At 36.6% G+C, this 23,582-nt stretch overlaps 1 protein-coding gene and 1 long non-coding RNA gene across 4 annotated transcripts; both read left to right on the forward strand.

Annotated features, from left to right (window-relative positions):
• Nucleotides 1-1,184: 1,184 nt before the first annotated feature.
• On the forward strand, nucleotides 1,185-15,243 carry LOC581523 (acidic leucine-rich nuclear phosphoprotein 32 family member B). 3 transcript variants are annotated; one of them, XM_011674619.2, is made up of 8 exons: nucleotides 1,185-1,497; nucleotides 4,634-4,780; nucleotides 5,183-5,302; nucleotides 6,444-6,621; nucleotides 8,189-8,293; nucleotides 9,316-9,437; nucleotides 11,507-11,603; nucleotides 12,486-15,243. In XM_011674619.2, the coding sequence occupies exons 1-8, from the start codon at nucleotides 1,432-1,434 to the stop codon at nucleotides 12,554-12,556; spliced, it is 906 nt and encodes a 301-aa protein (XP_011672921.1). In that variant the 5' UTR covers nucleotides 1,185-1,431; the 3' UTR covers nucleotides 12,557-15,243. The 3 variants fall into 3 exon arrangements, with proteins under 3 accessions (XP_011672921.1, XP_011672920.1, XP_786609.3); XM_011674618.2 differs by having other exon boundaries at nucleotides 1,189-1,497; nucleotides 8,192-8,293; nucleotides 9,316-9,491; XM_781516.5 differs by having other exon boundaries at nucleotides 1,190-1,497; nucleotides 9,316-9,491.
• Nucleotides 15,244-18,903: 3,660 nt separating this feature from the next.
• Nucleotides 18,904-22,457, forward strand: LOC105442475. Its single transcript, XR_972412.2, has 3 exons — nucleotides 18,904-19,060; nucleotides 20,591-20,740; nucleotides 21,860-22,457. It is a non-coding gene; the product is annotated as an uncharacterized LOC105442475 (long non-coding RNA).
• Nucleotides 22,458-23,582: the final 1,125 nt, after the last annotated feature.

Below are 23,582 nucleotides of genomic sequence, written 5' to 3' on the forward strand. Positions count from 1 at the left end.
TCCGAGATGAACCTCAATAGTAATATGCAAAAGATAACATGAAGTAGCATAAAAGCATAATAGAGTTGCATTTTTGTGATATAAAGCGAAAATCAGGGTTTGGCATAATGTAGGCTACAGGAAATACTCAGAAAACAGTTTATGTTAAAAAAAAACAGTCAAAATTAAAAGCGATAGGAAGCAAGATGAATTATGGATGGCGGCGATTATGATAGGGAATGTATTTGACAACCACTTCTCTACAGCTGCATAGGGTCTATAGTTACGGGGTGTAGGCACAGCAGGGGGCACGTGCCCCTCCGCGAGTCAGTGAAAAGAAAAAAAAGCCAAACTCGGAGAAACGAGAGAAAAAGAAAAGGAGAGGGAAAAGGATGTGAAAATCCGGGTTGTTTAGGATCTAATCAATGAACTTGTTAACACGTATTTCATGATAAGGAGGTAACCCCCCCCCCCCCTGCTCCCCGGCCTCATTTATGATCACAGGCCCTTAATTAGCGCCCCTTCAATAACTTGGCGCACGATACAATCTAACCCCCTCCCCCTTCACTGAATGAGAGTCTACTTTGGGAATCATACATTTTCTTAACTTCGACATGTTAATCACAATGAAATCTAAATATAGGGCTATATGACAAGACATACTGAACAAAATATAAGCCATATTATGATATTTGAAGATCAACAACAGCGATAGAAAACGAAGAGGGTGAATATTAGTGAGAGCGCATTATGTTGGGTCACAAAATTATTCTTACCACTTTGACTCCAATTACTGTCCATTACATTGTTAATGCAATTTGAGTATGTGTGACATGGCACAGTTTAGAGCTTTACGGCTTATTATCCCAATTAAATTGGGAAAATCCATGAAAAAAAAGAAGAAAAAAAATCTTCTGTCGTAGAACTAGTACGCATTTTGTTTTTCCCTTCGTTATTTTATGATAGACCTACAACAAGGTTATTCACAGATATGAAAAGCCCAACTTGATTTTTGGCTTTTTAGACTCCCTTTTTGTAAGTTCTTTCGAAAACATGCAGTTTGAATGCACACCCAATTATAGTAGTGCAGCTTTAAATCACTGTGCTAACGCCTTCTCTCCATTGAAATAACGTGTTGGCCTATAGATGCTACACGTCTGTCGCACATCTTTTGTAAACTGTTGTACAGTCAATGACGGAATATACAAGCCGCCGTATAAAATGCATGCAATCGCGATCGACCAATGCGCGGCAGCCGCTTAGCCAAATCAAGGAGTTGCTAGCAATACAACGGCGCGGCGTGTATACGTTGAGCATATACCAGCACGCTGTGTATACTGCACTGATCGAGGTACCCGCGGCTAAACTTAGCGCTACATCGCTGCTGCCCAACCAACTAGCGCACCGTACCCGCCGACAATCCGAAAGTGCTGCGAGTACTTTTTGAAGAGCATGACCACAGTACCCACGATGGATCGGAGAATTGAGCTGGAGTTACGTGGTGCGGATCCGCAGAAGGTAATTTTCATTATTTGAGTATTATCCGTAATATTCTTAGTGTCATTCTCGTTTGTGGACTGTTGTTTTGGTCATTTCATGTTGTCAAAAATTGTGTTTCAGTTGCATGGGGACGCTGCCATTTTTGTTCCATCTCATACGTCGGAACATGATTCTGTGTCCCAAATTTCATATTATTCAAAACATTTTTAAAACTTCACATCAGTATAGTTCTCTTATTGTATGTCATGAAAATGTATTCCATATAATGTTCAAACCTAAAACCTGTTAGATACCTTACAAATTGCTCCTAAAGCTAACCATGTCGTATTTGAAAATGATAGTCGTTGTACAAGTTTGACTTTGATGCCATTGCGATGAACGGTTTGTGTATTGACATACAGTGCACATGTGTCTGCGTAGAAGCCGAGATGCGGACACAGTATAGCGTAGCACGTTGAGTTGTGTGTAAAACTTTTGAAATTCAAAGTCGACGCGAATTCGCGCCACACATAAAGACGGCTTCTCGGCTAGTCATTTTGTACAATAATTTCTAACTGGATGATCGTGCGTGTTGAGACGAACAATGAACCTGAGGCAGTGTTATAATACAGCCTGTAGAATTAGAGCACACAAGTGCAATTTAGAGTTTAGTGTTCATGTTTTATTCTGTGTTTATTTTGGCCAACTGCAACTGAGTGTCAACTTGGACGAGTTCAGACTTCCGAGGGTCTAAGCCAGTTGAAACTAGACTACTCACATGACTGATGACTATGGGGTGTCTAGATCTAGCTCTGTACTGACTGTAGCTCAGCCTCTAGCTTGCTGTGTTATTGTTTTGTTTTTATTTTGTCAGTAAGACACTGGTACTGATGAGCAATTGTAATAGTACATTTGGTAATACAGACCTCTTGATGTGAGGTTGATGTTGTGTAGCCATTGAAGGACAGCAAAATCAACAACAAAGTCAAAGAGAAAAAACAAACAAACAACAACAAATAACAATACAACAAAAGAAAATGAATAACAACAGATTGAATAAAAGACCTTACGCACCCTCCAAAAAGGCTGAACAAAACAACAAAAATGTAACAGTGAGCAATGAAATATTTATAGTGGAAAGCTAATCTTAGCGCGTGTTGCAAAAGAACAAATAGTTATAAGTAATACCAATACCATATTGAGCCAAAAAAGTCATTACAACTCTGAACAAAATAGTTTTCACACTGTAAAATCGAAAATGGGAGAAAAAAATCTAGATGTATTGTGGAGGAAGTTTGAATAAGGCCGAACATGAAAGTTGAAATTTTTTGAAAGCTGATCAAAATTTATCGATCACAAACAGTTGGGGAGGGGGGGGGGGCTCTGGAAAATCTACACTAACTTAGGCTACCCCTTCTTTAAGAGGCGTAAGTAGATTTCACCCAATTGTGGCAATAATTATTAATTTAATGTGAGTTGAATTGGTTAAGAGGGGGCATGAACACAACCTTTCATGGGGGGGGGGGGGGCATTTCCAAGGGTTTAGCTGGTTTCACTATGAAGAAACTAGGAAGTGGGCAGGCAGTGCGAACATAATAATATATGGTAACTGCTTTTACAGTGTGTTAGGCTGTTGTGTTCATAGCTATTTACAAAACTCATTACACAGGTACAGAAACAAGGAAAATTTCCTTCCTCTACAAATCAAGGACAAATCATAATATTCTGTATAATGATAAATGAATATAAGACCAAATGGGACTCTTTATTATTTACATGGGGGGGGGGGGGGCACCAATACAATATATATTTCCCCTTTAGCAGGGATCTAAAGTCTCACCGAAGAACAAATTAATAAGACCCTAGTTAAATAATTTCCATCAAATTAACGAAAAGAAAATAATATAAATTATCTTTGGCTCTGACTAATTTACCTTTTGCATTTCATAAATGTTACTGAGCTTGAATCTCAGTGTGTTTACTTTTGTGGGTGAGATAATTTGTATCCCTGTCCCAAATCTCCCAATTTTTGTTAGTGTACCGTGGAGGGTACTAAGTCTTGTCATATTTTGTTTGTTTTGACATATCTTTGTTGCATGTGAAATTGATAACTTGCTGTACATCAGGTGTACAAGCCAACATTTTTAGATGTATTTATTACTTCTTTTGTCACATGTTTTATGTCATTTGTAATTATGTAAACTGCTAATAGAGAAAAGAATCAATATACAAAAATATAGTACATTGTAATAATATATCATGTCAGCCGTACATAGACCTCAATTTGTGTATTTTAAGTTTTTGTATACTGTGAAGAACTTTGTAACTGAGTTCATCTTTTTTCCTATCAAGAATGCACCAGTGTATGAAAAAAATACACGGGGGCTCAGGGCGAAATAGCCCCCGAAATGCTCAAGAGAGCCCCCGAAATGCCCAAAAGAGCCCCCGAAATGCCCAAAAGAGCCCCCGAAAATCAGAAAAGAGCCCTCTTAAATTTGCATAGAGTTCAATGCAAAACAAATTTTAGAATGTTATTCTCATGCAGGCAAGGTTGAAAAGTAGCCCCCGAAAAATAAATATTAATATTTTCACCTGAAATGGGCAAAGAGAGAAATACAGCGCGTTCATGCCTTCATGCATGGTGCACCAAATGTCAAAATCCTATTCCCTAGTCAGTGCTAACAGGCCCGGGAGACACATAAGTCCAAACCCTCCAAATTTTGTAGCTTTTATGGTAGGGCTCGTACATACGGACTAAGACTTAAAAAAGTTAAATCAGGATCAGGACCCCCTTTGATTATGTTGTGTTGAGTTTGTGTGGAGCCCTTTTCTATTCCTTGTTCACTAAAGAAAATGTCACAAATGTATTAATATAATGTATTGGGTTATGAAAATATAATAAAAAATGGATGCATAATTATATACTTTTAATTTTGTTTATAATTACAGTAGTTTCACAGGAAGATGAGGTTAGCATGTGAGAGTATTGTTTATCAGTGGACTAACTCCACCCACTCACTTTAATCAGGGTGTTTTTTTTTAATGAATTTTGCCAGCTTTTATGTATTTTATGGCCAAATCATTTGCTAATTCCACTCCATTAAGTTTTTACCACTAAGTGTTATGAGTTCATTTTAAGCAGTTTCACATTCTGTATTTTTTGTTTTTGTGACAGGTGACCGATCTGATGCTTGATAACTGTAACAGTGGAGGGATGATTGAGGGACTCACAGATGACTTCGTTAGTTTGGAAAGATTAAGCATGATCAACACAAAACTCACAAGTCTAAAGAATTTCCCAAAGCTTCCAAAACTTCAAAGGGTAAGTTTCAAACAAGTTTTACAGTGGTATATTGCCCTCAAAGTTAAGGTTTTAGAATAACTGTGAAATCGGAAATCCTTTTTTATTTATCTTGTATTTCTAAATTCTAAATATTTCTTCATATGTTATACATTTATTAATTCATTGCAGTTGTAGGTTGTTATTGATAAATTATGCAAAACCCAGAGCAAAACAGAATATTTGTTTTACTCTGGCTCTGTCATTAAAAAATGTATACATAAGGATGTCATGTACATACTGTTTTTAGAATGTCTGTAATTAGTAGTATTTGTTCAATTCTTTTACAAATGCCTGGATGATGGTTAATTTATTTAAAAAAAATCACAATTAGGCCTACATTGTAATTGTATTAATAATTTACTGTTTTTCTCTTTATTGTAGTTGGAATTAAGCGATAATGCAATCCGAATGGGCTTAGATGTTCTTACAAGATGTCCGAACCTCACGCACCTAAACCTGAGTAACAACAAAATATCAACAATTGAAGCATTAGAACCTTTGGTGAGTACAGCGGGTCTCTGCCAAGTGCATTTTTTTGTTTTTTTTTTGTGTGTGTTTGTGTTTGTGTGTTGTGAAGAATACTAGTAAAGTCTGAGTAACTGCTGAGGCAACCAAATGTCAGATTTACAAAGATTCATTATTTGTAGTCTCCCATTCTTTAAAGCCCCACTGCACTACTTATAGCTACTTGCGCCCTCTATATATCAAACAGTGCCTGTTGGTCCCCCATGATCCCCTTTTTCTTATGTTAATTGAGAGCTGATTTTATGAGATAACCACCTTTCAGTGACCTTGCAGGAAGGTCTAATCCCTCCTGGCCAAAACTAGTGCAGACGGGCTTTAAGTAAAGGCTTCTGATCTGCAAAATTATTTTGTAAAAAATTATTTATTTTGTGATTGTAGTACAATCAAAGCAGACTCATCACTAACGTTATTACCAGCCAATTCTTGATTAATAGATTTTTTTTTTTTTTGATGACAATAATAATAAGTTGAAGGCTGTTAGCAGTGAATGTGAATCACAACATTACAATGGAAAAAAGTACTATAAAACAGGAAATTTATTTCATGAGTGGTGGAGAACTTGGCAAAAGTTTAATGCTGCAGAATAATTGAATCACCACATCAAATTCTTGCTACTGGCACAAGTTTCTTCTCTCAAAATTGGTGGTCATCGATAATCCACTGTCCACAAAAAATTCTGGTTTTACATGACAGATATGGCGTGAAATTGAATCTCCCAAATCTAACTTGCATTTGTCCATTGTACCTTCCTGTCAATTCCAGGGGGGGGGGGTGTTTCATAAAGCTGTGCATAAAGTTACGCACGACTTTACGAATGACTTGAATATGAAGAGCTAAATGGGATACTCAAACCCTTTAATAGCATAAGCTAAAGTTGAAATATGCAGATTAGCCATATCAATATCAACAAAACAATTTAATGCAAAGTGTATTTATGGCTACATTTTAATTTAGATTATGGGAAATACAGTCACACTTTGGCTATCCCGTTTGGCTCTTAATATTCAAATCATTTGTAAAATCATTTGTAACTTTAGTTTACGCACAGCTTTATGAAACATCCACCTGCTGGGTGTTTTAACCGGAATGTTGAATGTCTGTCCTTTTTCCATCGCAGAAAGAGTTACCAAAGCTTACATACCTAGACCTATTCCGCAATGATGTCACACGCCTAAATAACTACAGAGAAGAAACATTCAAGATGCTGAAGACCCTGAAGAGCTTAGATGGGTTCAAAGGGTCAAGTGGAGAAGTAGCAGACAATTCAAGTCCTTCAGAAGATGAGGATGAAGATGGTTAGTAGTAGTTACTTTCTTAAAATTCTCATTTTTGAAACAGTGTTAGGAAGAACTTCTCCTCCTCATTCTCCCCATGCCCCTTCTCCTCCTCCTCCTCCTCCTCCTCCTTCTCCTCCTCCTCCTCCTCCTCCTCCTCCTCTTTCTCCTCCTCTTTCTCCTCCTCCTTCTTCCACCTCTTCTCCTCCTCCTTCTTCCTTTTCCTTCTTCCTTTTCCTTCTTCGTTTAATATTTTCCTTCTTCTTCTACTCCATCTTCTTTTCCTTCTTTTTCTTCTTTCTGTGCCTGGGAGGGGAACATTGAGCCCAATCGCTGTGACCCTCAGTGCCTAATGTGCCTAATGTGGATGAGCAGGGACTAAAGACTAAAGACTAAAATCGATTTTAAGTTAGACTTAACTATGGCGGGCCATTCATGCCACTGATCGCTCTCACCATTGGTGTCTCAATTATGATCTTTAGATAACGTTTTTTCCTTCATTAAAGAATTATCAAAAAATGTAAATTCTGTAGATTTGTGACCATTATTAGTACGTCTCTTTAGAGACTAATGCCAGTAAATGGTGAGAGCAAACAGTGGCATGAACTGCCTGCCATAGTTAAGTCTAACTTAAAGTCGATCTTAGTCTTTGTGAAACACCCCCCCCCCCCCAGTGTTCCTCTACACTAGAGCCATTGCCCCTGTTCTTTAACAAAGAGTGCAGTGGCCCTGTGGGTTCTCAATGAGTGAAGATGGCGACTCGCCTCCACACAGGGCCTTTAACGTTGTATACACGGGACAGAGTGTTTTCCACTCTAACACAGCGTTTGTCTATGAAATAGGTAGGGGCACATTAACACTCAATGCCGGTTTCGGCCATTTGCATGTTCTTTGGTTGGTAAGGCAGATGCTTTACTGACTGTGCCAACTCGCCTTCTTAAGTTTAGTTTAAAACCTGAAGGTATGAATTATATTAGGACTGTCAAAAACAATAACTCTTAGAGATATTAGAGTTAGCCAGTGTATATTTGTGCTGTAAGTCAGTAACAATACAGGCATTTACTTTGAAAATTTGACACATCAGAAAATCTGACCAAAGTAGAAAAATACTGCGAAATAGTTTTTGAAATGTTTTCAGAAAGTACAAGTACCAGAGCTTTTCAATTGGCACAAGTGAAAAACAAGACTTTTCAAGTAATGTGGAAGTGCATCAGGTAGATTGGCTTTGTGGTTTCAGGACCCGACATACTTGTAGAATATGTTACCAATTTTCTCTGTACCTTTGTCAGGCATACATTACCATATGAGATTTGTGTTGGATATGACCTGTAATTACAGTAGGAAGATATTTCTGGACTGCTTGAGCACCTTGGCATGGAAGTTGGGGGTTCACCTATGCTTCGATTTGAACCCCACCTCCCTCCCCCTTCAGGAAAAAATATAAACAAAACCAATTTCCCCAAAAGCCAAGTTAGAATAGGGTCAAGCTTGGGTAATTGAATTAATGCACAGTATGGTATATATGTTTTGGAGCTGTGTAGTATAAATTCATAGTTTATTTCTTTTCTGTCTATCTTTTACCCCAAAGTAGGAACAGATAATGATGACGATGAAGACGAGGAGGAAGAAGACGAGGACGATGACGAGGATGATGCTGTTGTAGTGGAAGATATTGACTCAGATGAAGATTCAGGTAAATTCCATATTCTGATAAAACTTACAATGGCACAAGAATAAGGGCTTGGTCAGATCTGAGTAGAAATGACAATGATCGACTATGCGTGATGTAATTTAAGAAAAGTTGCCACACCTGGGCCTCATTTCACAAAACTCGTCATCAGTGACAAATGACAGTTTTTGTTATAAGCTAGTGTCAGTGAATTCCTTGCTTCTGATTGGTTATCAGCAGTTATCTCACTGATTTTTGTATTTTTCATTGAAAAAAGGCTTTGTGAAATGGGTCCCAGAAAAGTGAAATTGTGGTACTGTCAACCAAACACGATGGACATTGCCCTCATGACTTCTTCTAACTTACCTCAAATCGAAGGAGTAAAATCATTGGCGAACAGATAGTATCGCTTATGTCTGTCTAAGAAAACTGCTCACTCAGCGATCCCACCTATACAATGAAATTGTTGTGGGAGGCTCATTAGTAGAAAATTGTTGATGTCTGACCTACAACAATGATTTACTATCCATCTTCCCCCTTAAACACAGGGGAGCGATGTGGAAATGAATTATATTTCTAATTAGCATTATCGTTGTGTTTTAATCTCAAAACTTAAAATAAGTACCAACAGTTTCCCCAAATCTTAGTTGAATTGTAGAGGATGCATTTTTTCAATTCCAACTAACAGACTGAATGGAATGGTTCTAATTTTGTTACACTCCTTCCTTCACCTGTTTAATGGATTTAGAAATGAAGTCTATGCCACTTGTTAGTAGCAGAAGTATTCATATTCTACTGATTTTGTAATATTTGTCATTCATTTTCTTGAAGCAAGTAGAGATTGTGTTGGAGCAGGTAGAATTCTTGTGATGGCTGATACCCGTCCAAACACCAAAGGTTTTACAATCGAAATTAATACAATTGCAATTCAACATTGTAGCTCTGAATTATTCCTGTTGGAGTACAGGACCTTTAAAAATCCACTTCAAGCAGGTCATATAATACTCTGGAACTAAATCAATTTATTCATTGTTGTTCCTCAATAGATGATGATGATGATGATGACCCAAATCTTGATGACGATGAAGATGACGATGATGATGATCATGATGATGATCTCGATGACGAGGATGATGATGATGACGACGAGGATGACGAGGATGATGAGGTAGAAGGGAGTGACAATATTGGCCTCAACTACTTACAAAAGTCAGACCTGGGGGTAAGAGCTGTTTTAAAAGTTTTCAACCTGAGCTCAAACCCCAATTGACTGTGGTTTTCGGATGGATCTGATCTTAGTTCTCACAATCTATTACCAAAAAGACAACTAGCTGAGTCCAAATTTTTGAAAAGGAGCATTCTGGTTTTATATCCAAAAATATTAATTTTTGTACAGTAAAATGATTCTCTGTTTTATGATCAACATTGAAATATTCATTTCATCCTTAAAGCCATGGGAATATATTTATTTTGATAAATTACACAAATTTTAAATTTCACCCAGAGTTATTTCTTTTTAAATTGATTTATATACTGTGCCCCAAAATCATGAATTCACAAACTTCCAATTTGAAATTTTCTCCAGTATATTCAGATTAGCCTTTTAAAATTTATAAACTATGTGTGAGAAGTGAGGAGACATTTCCATCTGAAAATCAGCTTCACCCTAAATGCTTTTCTTGCACCCTAATCAAAGCTTTAACCGCACCCATACTCTGCTTCTAGATAACACTAGATTATACTTAGTTACTAAACACTAACCCTTGCGAAAATGCGAGTATGTATCCTCTGTTGAGTGCCAGAAGGGAGTTAACTCTGCTTCAAAGGATGTGACTTAACGCCTTCTGTCTCCCAGTAGATGGTAAAGTAAATTAAAATTTCCACAAAACATGAAATAAAGTGTACAAAATGATGCAATTACAATCAAATCAAGTGGATGGATAACATAAGTATAAATACTTATCTAGGTTTTCCCTAGGAAGACATGTGCACGCCATCAGTTTCTTCTTGTTGTTTTTCCTGTCCAGGGGGGTGTTTCACAAAACTTGTCATCAGTGACAAATGACGGTTTCTGTTATAAGCTAGTGAAATACTTGCTTCTGATTGGTTATACGCAGAATGGTCACTGATTTTTGTCATTTGTCGTTGAAAAAAGGCTTTGTGAAACACCCCCAGTTGTTTTGGTTGTCAATACTGTAAAAGCAGAACATTTTGTGTGCATACCGGGTACATTTTTTGTGAAATTTTCCCAAGTGGTTCAGATTTGCAAATGTTTCGTGCTGTGAAGTAATGGAATCACAACATATTCTAAATTTTTGTAATTTGCAAAAGTTTCTTGCCCTAGAAATGGCTTTCCTCAACAACTCGTGTATGTTTCTGCTTTATACCGTAATAATCAGGCCTGATCCATTTACCCGATTTAAATTGGTTTCCTGATTTTTAAATTTTTTTTCCTGATTTTTTTATCTTCCTGATTTTACCCCTATTTCCCATATTTGTCCCCAATTTTTTTTACTTAAAAGGGGGGAAATGTTGATAGATGCTATTTTTTTCTCTCTGAATCCTTTTTAGTCATTGGTTACTCAAGGGGGGGGGGGGGGGGGATGGTTGAGGAAAAAGAAAAAAATTAAGTGCTCACCATCACCCCTGATGAATGATTAAGACAATATACACTTATACAGCAATAGTATGTAAGGTCTGCATAAGAATCTTTGCTTCTTCGGGTACTATGTTACATGTATTTTTTTTGTGAGCACTATTACTTGTACATGTATATTCCTCTCTAACAAAACCAAATATCAGGGCTTTACGTGACACCAAGGAGTGGGACCAATAAATTATCAGAACTTAATTACTAGAGTTTTTGTTGTAACAATGAATCGTTTATAATAATAAGGTTTTACTCTACATAACATGGGTTCCTTGTAAAGCAACAGAAGAAAAAAAAGGGCAAGAGACAAGGGCTCTTTTGCATAAAACTTGCCATTCATGGTAATTTGCCATCAATGGCAACTACCATGGTAACTGGGCTCAACATCCAATCAAAATCAAGGTTTCCATGGTAGTCACCATCAATGGTAAGTTTTGTGCAACGGGGCCAGGGTCCAATTCCATTGTATTTGCAAGTGACTTGTAAAAGCCACATATTTGTGTGAGATGTACCAATAGTCTTGAGTTTCTTTAATGAAAGGAACAACCAGCTTTTTATTTACTTTTTTAATTTGCAAATTTTCATAGGATGACGACGAGGAAGATGAAGAGGACTACCAACCTGACAATGAGGTTGAAGTCGACGTTGATGTCGATGACGATGATGAGGAGGATGAGGAAGACGGTATGATAATTCCTCTTGATATTTACTTTTCGTTTAAAAAAAAATGCTTTTACATGAATATATGTCTAAGCCTCTAAAAATGATTGATGGGGTAAAGGACAGATCTACTTCTTTCATATTAAAAATGAGAAATGGCCTCTTGACTTGAGAGAAAAGCAAATCTAGAAGAATACTTACTGTTTTTCAATGGTAGTACATGCATTTGAATAATTTTTGCCATTGGTTGGAAGATAGAAAAAAAGAATTGATTCTCGTAAAGCGTAATAAAGAAACACTTAATGAAAGGCAGCCAAGAAATGTGGAAAGTAGGTTAGTGGAAAGAAATATTTGATTAAATGTGCAATTAAAATTAGAGTATAACTGATTATGTAATATGTATTACCCTTTCAGACCTGCCAACCAGTACAATTTAGTTGTGTTTTGTACAATTTTTAGAAGCAAACAATTATTTAAAAAAATTATATTTTTTTTATTATTATTATTTTTTTTTTTTGGTGTCATTTTTAATGGCAAAATCCCCATTCTGTCCTGTAAAGTATCCTACAAGCATCTCACATTGGCAATTTAGGGAAGTTTATAATTTGGTTCATCGGACACACCAGTCGTGACGAAATCATGCATATTCAACCAATGATTCATAAAATATGTCTTCCTGTATGTAGGAACTGTAAGAGGTATTGATCCGTGTAACAGTCCGTGTTTTTTTTAAAGAATACAACTTTTGTCAGTTAAATACAAATTTTGGGATTAAAGAATACGGTGTTTTTAACTCCAGAGGTTGGCAGGTCTGCCCTTTGCTTGTACTTTTTATGAAATGTGTACATATTTTCTTTTGACTGCAAACCAATTTTAATTTGATTTTTGTTTCTTTTGCATTAACAGAGGAAGGTGCAGCAAGGGGCGAAAAGAGGAAAAGGGATGAAGATGACGAGGGCGATGAAGAGGACGACTAGGGGCAGTGGATAAAGGGAGGGAGGGAGGGAGGGAGGTTCTTGATGGGGTGGAGTGCAGGTACTGGTACTACAGACTTATTGAGGGGGGAAAGGGGTGGAAACCCACTCATTTAGAGACGGTTTATCATATTTAAAACAAGATTATTAAAATGCTGGAATCTGCTTTATCCTTGCATTCTAGATTAATTAAATAACATATTATCAGAGTATCCATTCCAGAGTTACGTTTACAGAGTTTTGTTTTAATAACTCTACGAAATATGAGTATTATATTGAAATAATTATTTCAAAACATAATACCCAAACATAGAGCCAAACGTGATAACGGGGGTTCAGAATGCCCCTGACGTAGTGGAGACTGTTTGATATTGATCCATCATGCTTTCTCTGACCTGACATTCATGAAATACTTTGCCTTGCATTGAACATGTCGCCAAAGTTGATGATAAGTCACAATGCAACACAGTGGCATCAGAGTGCAGAAATATAACTGCTGCTCATTGTCGTCTACCAGAATTCTGAATTACCGACTTCAACATAAAATGGTATATTTCCAATATTTAGCGAATGGACTCTTCTCCTGCACTCTCTACACTCTCAGGTTATTGTGTATCTGCACCCAATCTAACAAGTTGATTGATAACGTTTCATTTATTGATGTGCTATATTCATTGGATAGGTTTGCCAATTTGACGTATTAAGCCGTAGCGTCTGGAATTATTTTTTACAAGGTATTATAAATCAAGACAATCCACTAAAGTCCAGTGTTGAGTCAAACTTTGCGCTGGATCTTTAGCAAATTTCCGTTGTTTAATAGTACACAGATAATTCAAACTGAACGTGTATGAACCCATTAAGAATTGGTACTACAAAGCTTATTTATGAAGCTTATATATAGTGAACTTCTTTACCATCACCTGGTCACATTATGTTTTTCAGTATGATGGATAATCGATTCAGTCAAACTGGAGACAGTCGGTCACTAAGAACAATGTCAAAATGAATTTGATTTTTGTAAGGGAAGTTAGATTTATCTTAATGACACTACGCAGTTTTGACATGAAGATGTCTCTAGCATTCCATCATGCCAGTTTTGTGAAGCTGATTTTATAGTGTAATCATGACTTTTGTCTTGTATATTTGTAATTTCATCAATATTATTGTTTTTTTATACGTAGCTCCTCATTTTGGTTCTAAGATTCGGTTGACTCTATGCTAGGGATGAAAAGTGCTGCACATGACCAGAGTAGTAGGGTGTATAGCTAGGTTTGTTTGTGGAATTTAAGTTTTCTCAAGAAGTTTGCTTCCGACTGATGTGCATACTAATAACTGTAAATAATTGTTGCCCTGTCAAAATCGTTTCACCGATAGTCCCGACCCTGATCATTAGATGCCTGACAAGCATTCACAGTTTCCTAATAGCATACAACTATATTTCAATGCAATACTCCTCCAACATAATATCTGTACCTCTGAAAATAAATTGTGTTGGTTGCTACAAAATTATTTGTGGGATTCAGTATTATTTCTTGTAATTTGATTGAGATGTAAATGTCCTATTGTATTCCCTCCAAATTGTACTTTAAATATTCCTCATCAAAATGAATGTATACAATGATTACTGAAACAAAAATGGAGAACTTTGCATGTTGTCTCAAAACTAAATACATCTAAAAGATTCTGTGGTTGGATGAATACCCCATTTTTATATATATATTTGATATATTGACCAAATTTCAACAACAAAACAAGTTTGTGGGAGTGTAATTTATTAAGTTTCCTAAACTGAAGGTGTTATTTTAAATATTTTGGTAGTATTCATTGAATGTGACGAGTAGGCCAACGAGTTTGATTTGTTTATTTGTAGTACTTGTTATGCGACATCCTTTTAAATTTGTGTAAATTTAAGAGGAAAGATTGAATTGCATAAATGAAATAGGAAATGTTGGAATTCATCCTCCCTGTACTTCTGACCAAGAAATTGTTTTAAGAAAGGTATTTTGTTGTAAATTGCCAACACATCTGATTATGAATGTAAAAATGATAGTCGAGGGAAAAGGAGTGATGAAAATGGGTAACTCCATTAAACAATTTTTGTATGTTGCCTTTCTATCTATATTTTTCTCATGTATGTGTGGATTTTTTTCTATTTTATTCTTTTTGAGATTTACAAAAAAAATCAAATGTTTATATGATGATGATGTTAAAGGCAAGATTGTTCCACCGCTCTCTCTGTAAACCTGTTTCGTGTTCAGTACATGTTATTTATCATGTATTGGAGGGAAAAAAAGGCCTTTTTTCATGTTCATGTATAAAGTGTTTTTCATACAAAATTTCCATTGATGGCAAAAAAAAATGTTAATATTTCAGAAAGGACTGTTCCCCCTGCCTCATATTCTTGATGTCGCTTATGTCATGTGCAGTGCGCAACCTCCTGGAGCTAACATGCCACAAAGACTCTGCATGCCTTTTTGCTTTCAGAGAGGATGCACATTGCTGGATAAATAGCCACATCACTTATATATCGGCAGGCTGAACACTCCTTAGATGTTTCTTACTATGTACAGATTAGTTGTTCATTAGCCAACGAGAGAGAAAGACAAAAAAAAATGAACATAACAAAGTACTTGCTTCTTGTGTACATGTGGAATTATATGCACACAACACAAGAGGTTGTGCATCAAAAATCATTGTCTCTTCTTGTGTGTTTAATCATGTGTAGCAACGGGTAGAGTGGAACCTCATTAGAACCAAGTCCTTTGGATCAAGGAAAGTACATTGTCATATTGAAAACTTGTTGGTGAACCAATGTTTTTGCTCCGAGCTTATTTCATGAAGGGTATGTAGGGTTAGGGTTAGGTTTTCAACAGAGTTTTAGAATAGGTTTGGGGTTAGGGTTAGTAATAGTGTTGGGTCCAGTTCTGTATGTGTTTGGTGTTGGAAATTGAGATGGTGCAGGAGTGAGTGTTGTACAACCAACCACATTATATCAGGACTCAAAACCAATTCAGTACATAGAACTGGGACTGGCAAAGTTACTTTGTTTAAATGAGAGATTACAGTAGTTTTCTTTTTCACCAGAAGGGTTTCTCTATGATGAGGTTCCATTGTATTTTGAGAGCATGAGAGGGGAGAAAAATAATGCAGCAATGTGTGTGTGTGTGCTCTCACCTCAGCATTCTTGTGGGGTTTTATGTGCGCTTCACATACCCCTTGTGAGGCATTTTTACTTTGTGGGGTATTTTTTCAGGACCCCACAGAGTAAAGTCTTTCAAATGACTGTATATTCGGTGTCCTATGCCCTGCGGGGCATTAGAAGTGGTACCCCATAAATGACTTTTTGTGAGCGTGTGCTAAAACTTGCACACTTTTTTATGGTAACATCGTAAGCACACCGCCGGGTTGTTATCGCCAGGTTGTACATACCCCACTAGTAGGGGACCACAAGGTATATCTGGAACGCACAGAAATACCCCACAATCAGGTGCCCCACAAAGGCCCTGATGTGAGAATGTGTGTGTGTGCGTGTGTGTGTGTGCGTGTGTGTGTGTGTGTGTGTGCCGGGAAAAGAGTCAATAATGGAAATGTTCAGCCTGTTTTTGATGAAATATTACTTCACCATGAGCATATGATTTTTCTTTCTTTCTTGCTCGGGATTACATACCCAAAACATGGGAGGAAGAGGGGAGGAATTTCCTCATAGATAGGCTGCCATGGGGGATTCCTGTAAGAGTTGTGAAATACCATAACATGTGGAAAAGGTGTTGGAGGACTTGGGACTAATCGAGAGAGATACTTACAACTACTACAGTGTAGATGTATATTGAGAAGTTAAATATTTTTTAGGCCGGGGTGGACGGAATGAGATGTTTGAAATTTATGATTGGAGATAGTATCAGTCCTTGTTAAGGGGGGAGGGGGTATTTAAGATATCCTTCCCTAGATCCGGATAGTAACGTTAATTTGACTGTTGTTCTTGTACTCTCGTTCTTGATAAACTGAGATATTAATAATTATATTAGTAGCTAATCTCCGCAGTTCTTTCTTGGGCAAGGAGAGAAATATCCCCTTTGAATGTTGATGGGCTATAGTTGCGATGGGATGGGTAGTGGGAGCTACATGGGAAGGAGATCATGTTGCGAGGAGGGGCATACATGGATATTTCATGCAGGCCTAACACACAAATGGAAAGGGATGTCCCCATTTGTGTTGTTGAGCGAGAGATATGAGGGAGAGAGAGAGAGAGAGAGAGAGAGAGAGAGAGAGGAGGAGGAGCGGAATTAAGGGATAGAGGGAGAGAGAGAATCATTGTGTCATATACACTGGCGTACTGATGGAAGGGGTGGTTTATGTCTAATTCGATACCAGTGATTTACAAAATGTTGCTGAAACGACAATTTTCGTTTTTCTTTTCTTTTCTTTTCTTCTTCTGCCCCTTAAAACTGAAGTTTTTGCTCATTACGCTACTGGTCATAACACTACCGTTCGCTAGTATTCCGGTATACAAACGACTTCATGGGAAAGGCAGAATATGCTGAAAGTATGCAATTCTCCATAAAGGCAAATGGTATTGCTTTTTAAGAATGTTCAATATTAAAGCAATGATAACGACGGTTGCCCCTGATCGATGAGTGCACGATACTGGAAAAAAGACAGAATGACCAAAGATTGCTTCTCGTTCTCAGATGGAAATCATAGAAGAGCACTTAATTATATAGAGGCAATATTCACATGACACCCGAAAGTCGGTGCCAATACGATAAGTTATCATATTGATTAAAGGAATGGGGCGTATAATGTCCCCTACTCGGCTGCTCCTTCCAATATATCCTCTCCACCTTGAGAATCTTCCATGTGCTATAAAGGCCTGCATCTTAAAGATGATCAGTACAATGTATAATTATATCCTACAATAATTTATTCATGATTTAATTGATCATGCCGTACATAATGACCACAATACATTCTTGACACTCGTATTTGCTCAGAAAGAACAGTTCATAGTTCAAAATCTGCGATCATATTGAAGCACATGGCGCTATAATAAGTGCAAACTGAAACCGGGAAATGTTGACACAATCTATATATGGTTTTATACAGTGGCAGAGTAAGACATTTTACTGGGGGCAGTCAAGAGGGAAGGGGCGACATAAGGGTTAGAGGCCAGCAGTCAACGGGTTCCACAATAAATATTATTATAAATAGTCAATTTTATACTTTTTAGGATTAAGACCAAATTTATAGAACTTAGATCATAGAAAATTCGGGAAAAGTACACAAATTATTGGAATCAACATTACGGTATAGAGATAATCTCATGAAAAGAGACAAATCCGTGAAATCCTTTATAATCACTCCTGTGATTAGGAAATATTACTTTTCTCAACAATAATTTCTCCTTTTTGTTGCTATACTAAACGTTGGGCACATTGCTTGAAACTTCCCGGAAGGGATGTATTCGGCAGGCTTATAATATAGTGTTTATACGTTTTGAAGACAAACCAAGAAACATTTCAAATATTTTCACTAAACCATTCTAACTTGTTTGTTCCTCTTCTTTTGTGAGACAATAATAATTATGATTGACATCATGCGTGTTCTAATCCCAATTCGTCTTCGATGAGCGCATCACTGCTCTATCCCTTCATTAGTAATTGAATTTGACGAGAAAACTTTCCTAACTGATGGAAATACAAATAGATTTAAAAATAAACTAGTAAAACTATAATAGTTAAAGAATTTAGATCACACTGTTTTGAAAATGTACATGTGTATTTGTAATCCTCTCCCCCTCCTCCCCCTCCTCCCCCTTCTCCCCCTAGTGCTCTCTCTCTCTCTCCCGCTCTCTCGGCTCTCTCTCTTTTTTTTTCTCTCTCTCTCTCTCTCCCTCCTTCTCTTCATCTTTGACTTATATCACTAAACTTTCACCTATACGTATAGTTTCAAGACCATTGTCATGGGAGGTTTTGAGCATATTCCTACTACAGCCGGTATAACGACATTTTATAAGGAGCGGAACCATAACATCATTATAGTAAACTTCAAGTTCATGAAACGCATCACATACCCCACATACCATGTGCAAAGTACAAGATTATCTAATTTAATTTACATTTTCCAAACAATGCCGATTAAAGTGAGAAAGAAAAAAAATTGTGTGAGGTTTTTATTCCACTATATACGTGTCCACCGTGATCAAAATCTATTCAAATTCTGAATATTTATGACTATTCGCACTTACAGGATGTGCATTAGGGAGATGGGGGAGGCGGGGACATGATGTTTATTAACCCGTGACACCCCTGAGTTGTAACATGCAAATCCCAATCACTCATCGCTCATATATCACTATCACCGTTCTGAATGCCTACGTTTCCTCCAGCCTACGTGAAGAAAAGAGAAGCAAAAATGGCGCTCTCCAGGCTTAGCACGCTCGTAGTCAGACGATCATTTGGAACTTCTGCGAGGAGATTTGGCGCTCATTATGGAGAAGGACCTGGAAGTGTAAGTTCCTTTGATAATATTCTTAAATTCGGATATTAAAAAGATGTATTTCTTGTGGAACGTCAATCGTGTGATTATAATTTGGAAGTCATAGTTCCTAACAAATCATTGCTATTCGTGCTCCGATAGCTGCGAAACAAGGTTGACTCATAAGACTCAAAGGTCAAATTATGTCTATATTGAATCATAATAATTGATTATAATACTAGAATAATACATATTTGACAGTAACATATTCTTATGAATGTATATATCTATATTCAGTAAAGTTATTTACTACTAGTGGTCGAAATCTTAAAGTGTTTTTGTCAATTATATACTTGCTCACGACAGGTCGGCGGTGAAATGAATTAAGTAATAAATTCGCTGCTTAATTTTTGTTAACACATTATAAATCCAGTTATATTACACATTGTCCGTTATTTTCGTTCAAGTACATGCATAATTTTCTTATTATCGTTAAGACTTCCCAAATCCCAAATCCAAATTTCAAGTCACATATGTTTATAGCATGACGTCAAGTGCACCGGAGTATATCTGTGACGATGTTTCTTTGGTCATTGCATTATAATTCCATGTGATAGAGTATAATTACGAAAAATAATAGTATAATTCACAACCTATATTATAAAAATAAATATTAGGCTTTTCCATGTAAAGGATTACTCACTACTCACTAGTCACTACTCAATAGGATAATAAGTATCTTCTGACTAAAACCTCTTAATCATTTTAGGGAGGATGAAAATTGCGTTGTTGTAAGTATATATTAAAAACTGCTGAAATTGTTTAATCTTCCGACTTTTGTTCCTTTATTGTAGGATTCTCCTTTCCCAATCTCTCCACATTCCTCTGTCTTCTCCAGTCTGTATCGTCTCCAAATAAATGTTCTTTTTAATTCTTATTCTGCTTTCGATAATAATTATCGTTATCATGAAAATTTCAAATAATATTTGAAGTGCTTTGTCATGTTTTAACTGCAAGGAATAAAATACCCGACAGTAAATACATCCATGAATTGTGTTATATAATCCTTATCAATACTACTAACTCGATATGATCTGTCATAGCAGCTAATAGTCACGTGATGCCGAGCACCACATCAGCCATATCTGGTAGCCGCGCTATTGATTTATGAAAGATAGGTGGCGTCACACAGAAAAATCCCTTAATTTTTTTTTCTTGCTTCGTTAGTTTTGATGGGATAATTGATGACAGACAGCAATTAAGAGGATAACTAAAATCCAGTTTTTTGGCCTCTGTGTGACACCACCTATTGCCATATTTTGAATATGGGTGACGTACAATAAAATTTGTGTTGTCCTTTTAAATCGAATTTCATGTCTGTAATATGGAATAAACTATACGAATATGATGTTCTTTACGCAATGACTAGAGGAGATAGCAATATTTCTTTCAGAGAAATATTATTGTTCTAATATAAGGTCAACTTTGTATATGACCAGTTTGAAGTTTTCAATTTCTTGTTAACTAAATCACATATTATCATCTTTTTGATTATGTTTGTAGAATGTGCCATTTCAAACCCAGAATAAGTGGCGGTTACTGGCTGTAATGACAACGTTTTTTGGTGTTGGCTTCACTGCACCCTTCCTTTTGGTAGCCCATCAAATGAAGAAGAAATAAACTTCATCACGCACGACCTCAGGAGATTGTAAGGTATGACAAAATGGAGATAGGTTAACTATTTCAACATCCCAATTAAACCAGTGGCGTACGTAGCGTTGGTTCAGATATTGAAGGAGGGGGCCGGGGGGGGGGGGGTACTGCTGTTATGAGAGGGGGCACAATGCGAATGAACAAGGCCATCGATTTGTACAGTATAGGGGTGTGTGGGATGAGGTTGTCTTATCTTATGTACACAGTCTTTCACCCTTCTTCCTCTACTCCCATCTATTTTACTCTTTTCATTATTTCCCCCGACCTTTCGGGATTCGATGGAAGGGGGTGTGGCAGCTGCACCCCTGTAACCTAATCTCAGTACAATGAGGAGTGGAAATGCCACTATGGGAGAAAAACGAAGAAGAAACAGAACAGAGAGAAAGAGAGAAAGTGGCATGGTCCAAAAATAAAGTGGGATTCAGGAGAAGAAAAGAAGATCATAAAAAATGGTGAAGAAGATAGAGATGGTGAAGAAGATGAAGGTAATGAAGAAGAAGAAGAAGAAGAAGAAGAAGAAGAAGAAGAAGAAGAAGAAGAAGAAGAAGAAGAAGAAGAAGAAGAAGAAGAAGAAGAAGAAGAAGAAGAAGAAGAAGAAGAAGAAGAAAAAGAAGAAGAAGATGGTCAATAACATGAAGGAATAATGAAGGAGAAGAAGAAGAAAAAGAAGAAGAAGGAGAAGTAGAAGGAGAAAAAGAAGAAGCAGATTTTTTCCCCATTCAAAAATGGTTTCGGACTGTATCGATAAAACTATAAACTCAAGAAGTTTTACTCTCCATCTTTATTTTTTCTGAATGAAAGTTGTGATAGATCTGAAATGAAAAGCATAACTGCCGGCGAGATTCACAATTATCATAATCGACGTCGAAGAATAATAAACCAATAATTTGTTTAATATCAGTCTTTCTTAAAATCCAAATAAATTTCTTCTTATACGAGTATGGTAATGCCAACTTTATCATTTTTTAACACTCTCTGCCTATCTCTTCCTCTCTCTCTTCCAAACTGCCCCTCTCTCTCCCTCCTTCCCTTCCTCCTCATCCATCTCTCTCTTCCCTCCCCTTCCCGGCGTCCCATCTCAAGCACCCCCCCCCCCTCTCTCCTACCAACGATATACAGATACGACAAAATGACCCGATGTGCTTCAAGTTCAGGATGCCTCGTCCGAGATTACGCCCTCTCAATGATGTCTTTCACCCCTGTCTCTCAGTGTCTCTCAAGATTCCTGTTTTCCCCAAGTCTGCGCAACCCATCTCTACACCCCAATCACGCCCCAAGTCTGCACAGCCCATCTCTACACCCAATCACGGAATAAAAAGAGAGAGACAACCACTTACAGATTGAGAGCGCCACTTTATTTTTTACCTCCATGACGTCCAATGACATGACTCAAACATTAATTTAGCACATTATAGCTAATTACAGTGACATTTTCATTTCAAATGTAGCTAGCTGTACATTTATGTAAAACTCAGCGTTGTTAAACATTACTTATTGTTGTAAAATAACTTCTTTTACATGAAGTGTTTATTGACATTTGAAAAGAAATGGATTATAGGTTTGATTAAAGTTATTCACACTATTGTGAGTAAATATCTTATTTCAGAGAGAAATCATGTTGCATTTTATTCATATGAGAACTAGAAAAGTTGCATTGCTATAAAAATACATCCATATTAGAATGAATTGTGCAGTGAATGCATGAGGTTAGTCTTTGGCAAGAGGTGCACGAGTTGAAATACTGCTGCATGGTCCATACTCGATTCGTAATGAGTGATTAAAATACAATATACATCTATACCGTGTATGAAGTCTAAATAATAAACAAATATTCAAAATAAATGTGTGGAGAATAAGAAATCTCATATGTTGAAAAGTAATACCACATACATTATAGTGTAGAATTAAAAGAATAAAGCAAACAAAATTGCAGAAGCTGAATATACTTTCATATCATATCTTCCTCCAAAGAATACTTAATAATATGCAGATGTGAAGTTTTTGATTTACACATTACACATTGCATCCCTTTGTTATGAGTGAGAGATTAGAGTCCACCACCTTGTTACTCTGTTAAGATCCAGAGTTTTTAAGAGAAGTAGTTAAGCTTTCAAAAAAAAAAGACAGTGTCAACTGGAAAACCTTGCTCATAATTTACAAGCAAGCCTTAAAGCAGCATACATGGACTGGTTTTCATCAGAACATTGTGAGAAATAACACAAATAGGTAACTTCAAGAGAGAGTGGCAACCAACGAAACCGCAACAATATACATGCATATAGGAGAATTAAGGTTTAACACATATGTGAATTAAGTCATTTATAATATATTCATCTAATATTACATGATGTCAGAAAATTTTCTTTTACAAAAGACAATAAAAAATGAAAGAATTATTCATACTATATTATTCATACTATTTCATGAAAAGGAAATATGAAAGAATAAGTTGAAAGAAAAGTAATATATTGAAGGACCACAGTTTAGAGAGGGTTAAAGTTACACCACATAATTATTCAGATAAAAAAGATCAGTTCATATCTTAACAATACATCTTCTGTTCAGAGCCAGAAGGACGTTAACTCTCTGTTAAAGTATATGAGTTAATGCCCTTCTGGATCCAAACAATCAATTTATTCTAAACAAGCAAAGAGACCGTACAACTTGATAGAAAAGCATGAATGCCATCACTTAATCTAATAATATACAATCTATGGCAAAATATACACATTTGAGAATTTACATCTTCGATTCAATGCAAAATAATACAATCATATTGCTAGTACTTTTATTACTTTTTTTCTAATGCCAACTCAAACTTGTCCTCACATATAAGGTGTTC

This window comes from Strongylocentrotus purpuratus, unplaced genomic scaffold (assembly GCF_000002235.5).
Source record: "Strongylocentrotus purpuratus isolate Spur 01 unplaced genomic scaffold, Spur_5.0 spur5_scaffold_6, whole genome shotgun sequence".
In the NCBI taxonomy this organism is placed as follows: domain Eukaryota; kingdom Metazoa; phylum Echinodermata; class Echinoidea; order Camarodonta; family Strongylocentrotidae; genus Strongylocentrotus; species Strongylocentrotus purpuratus.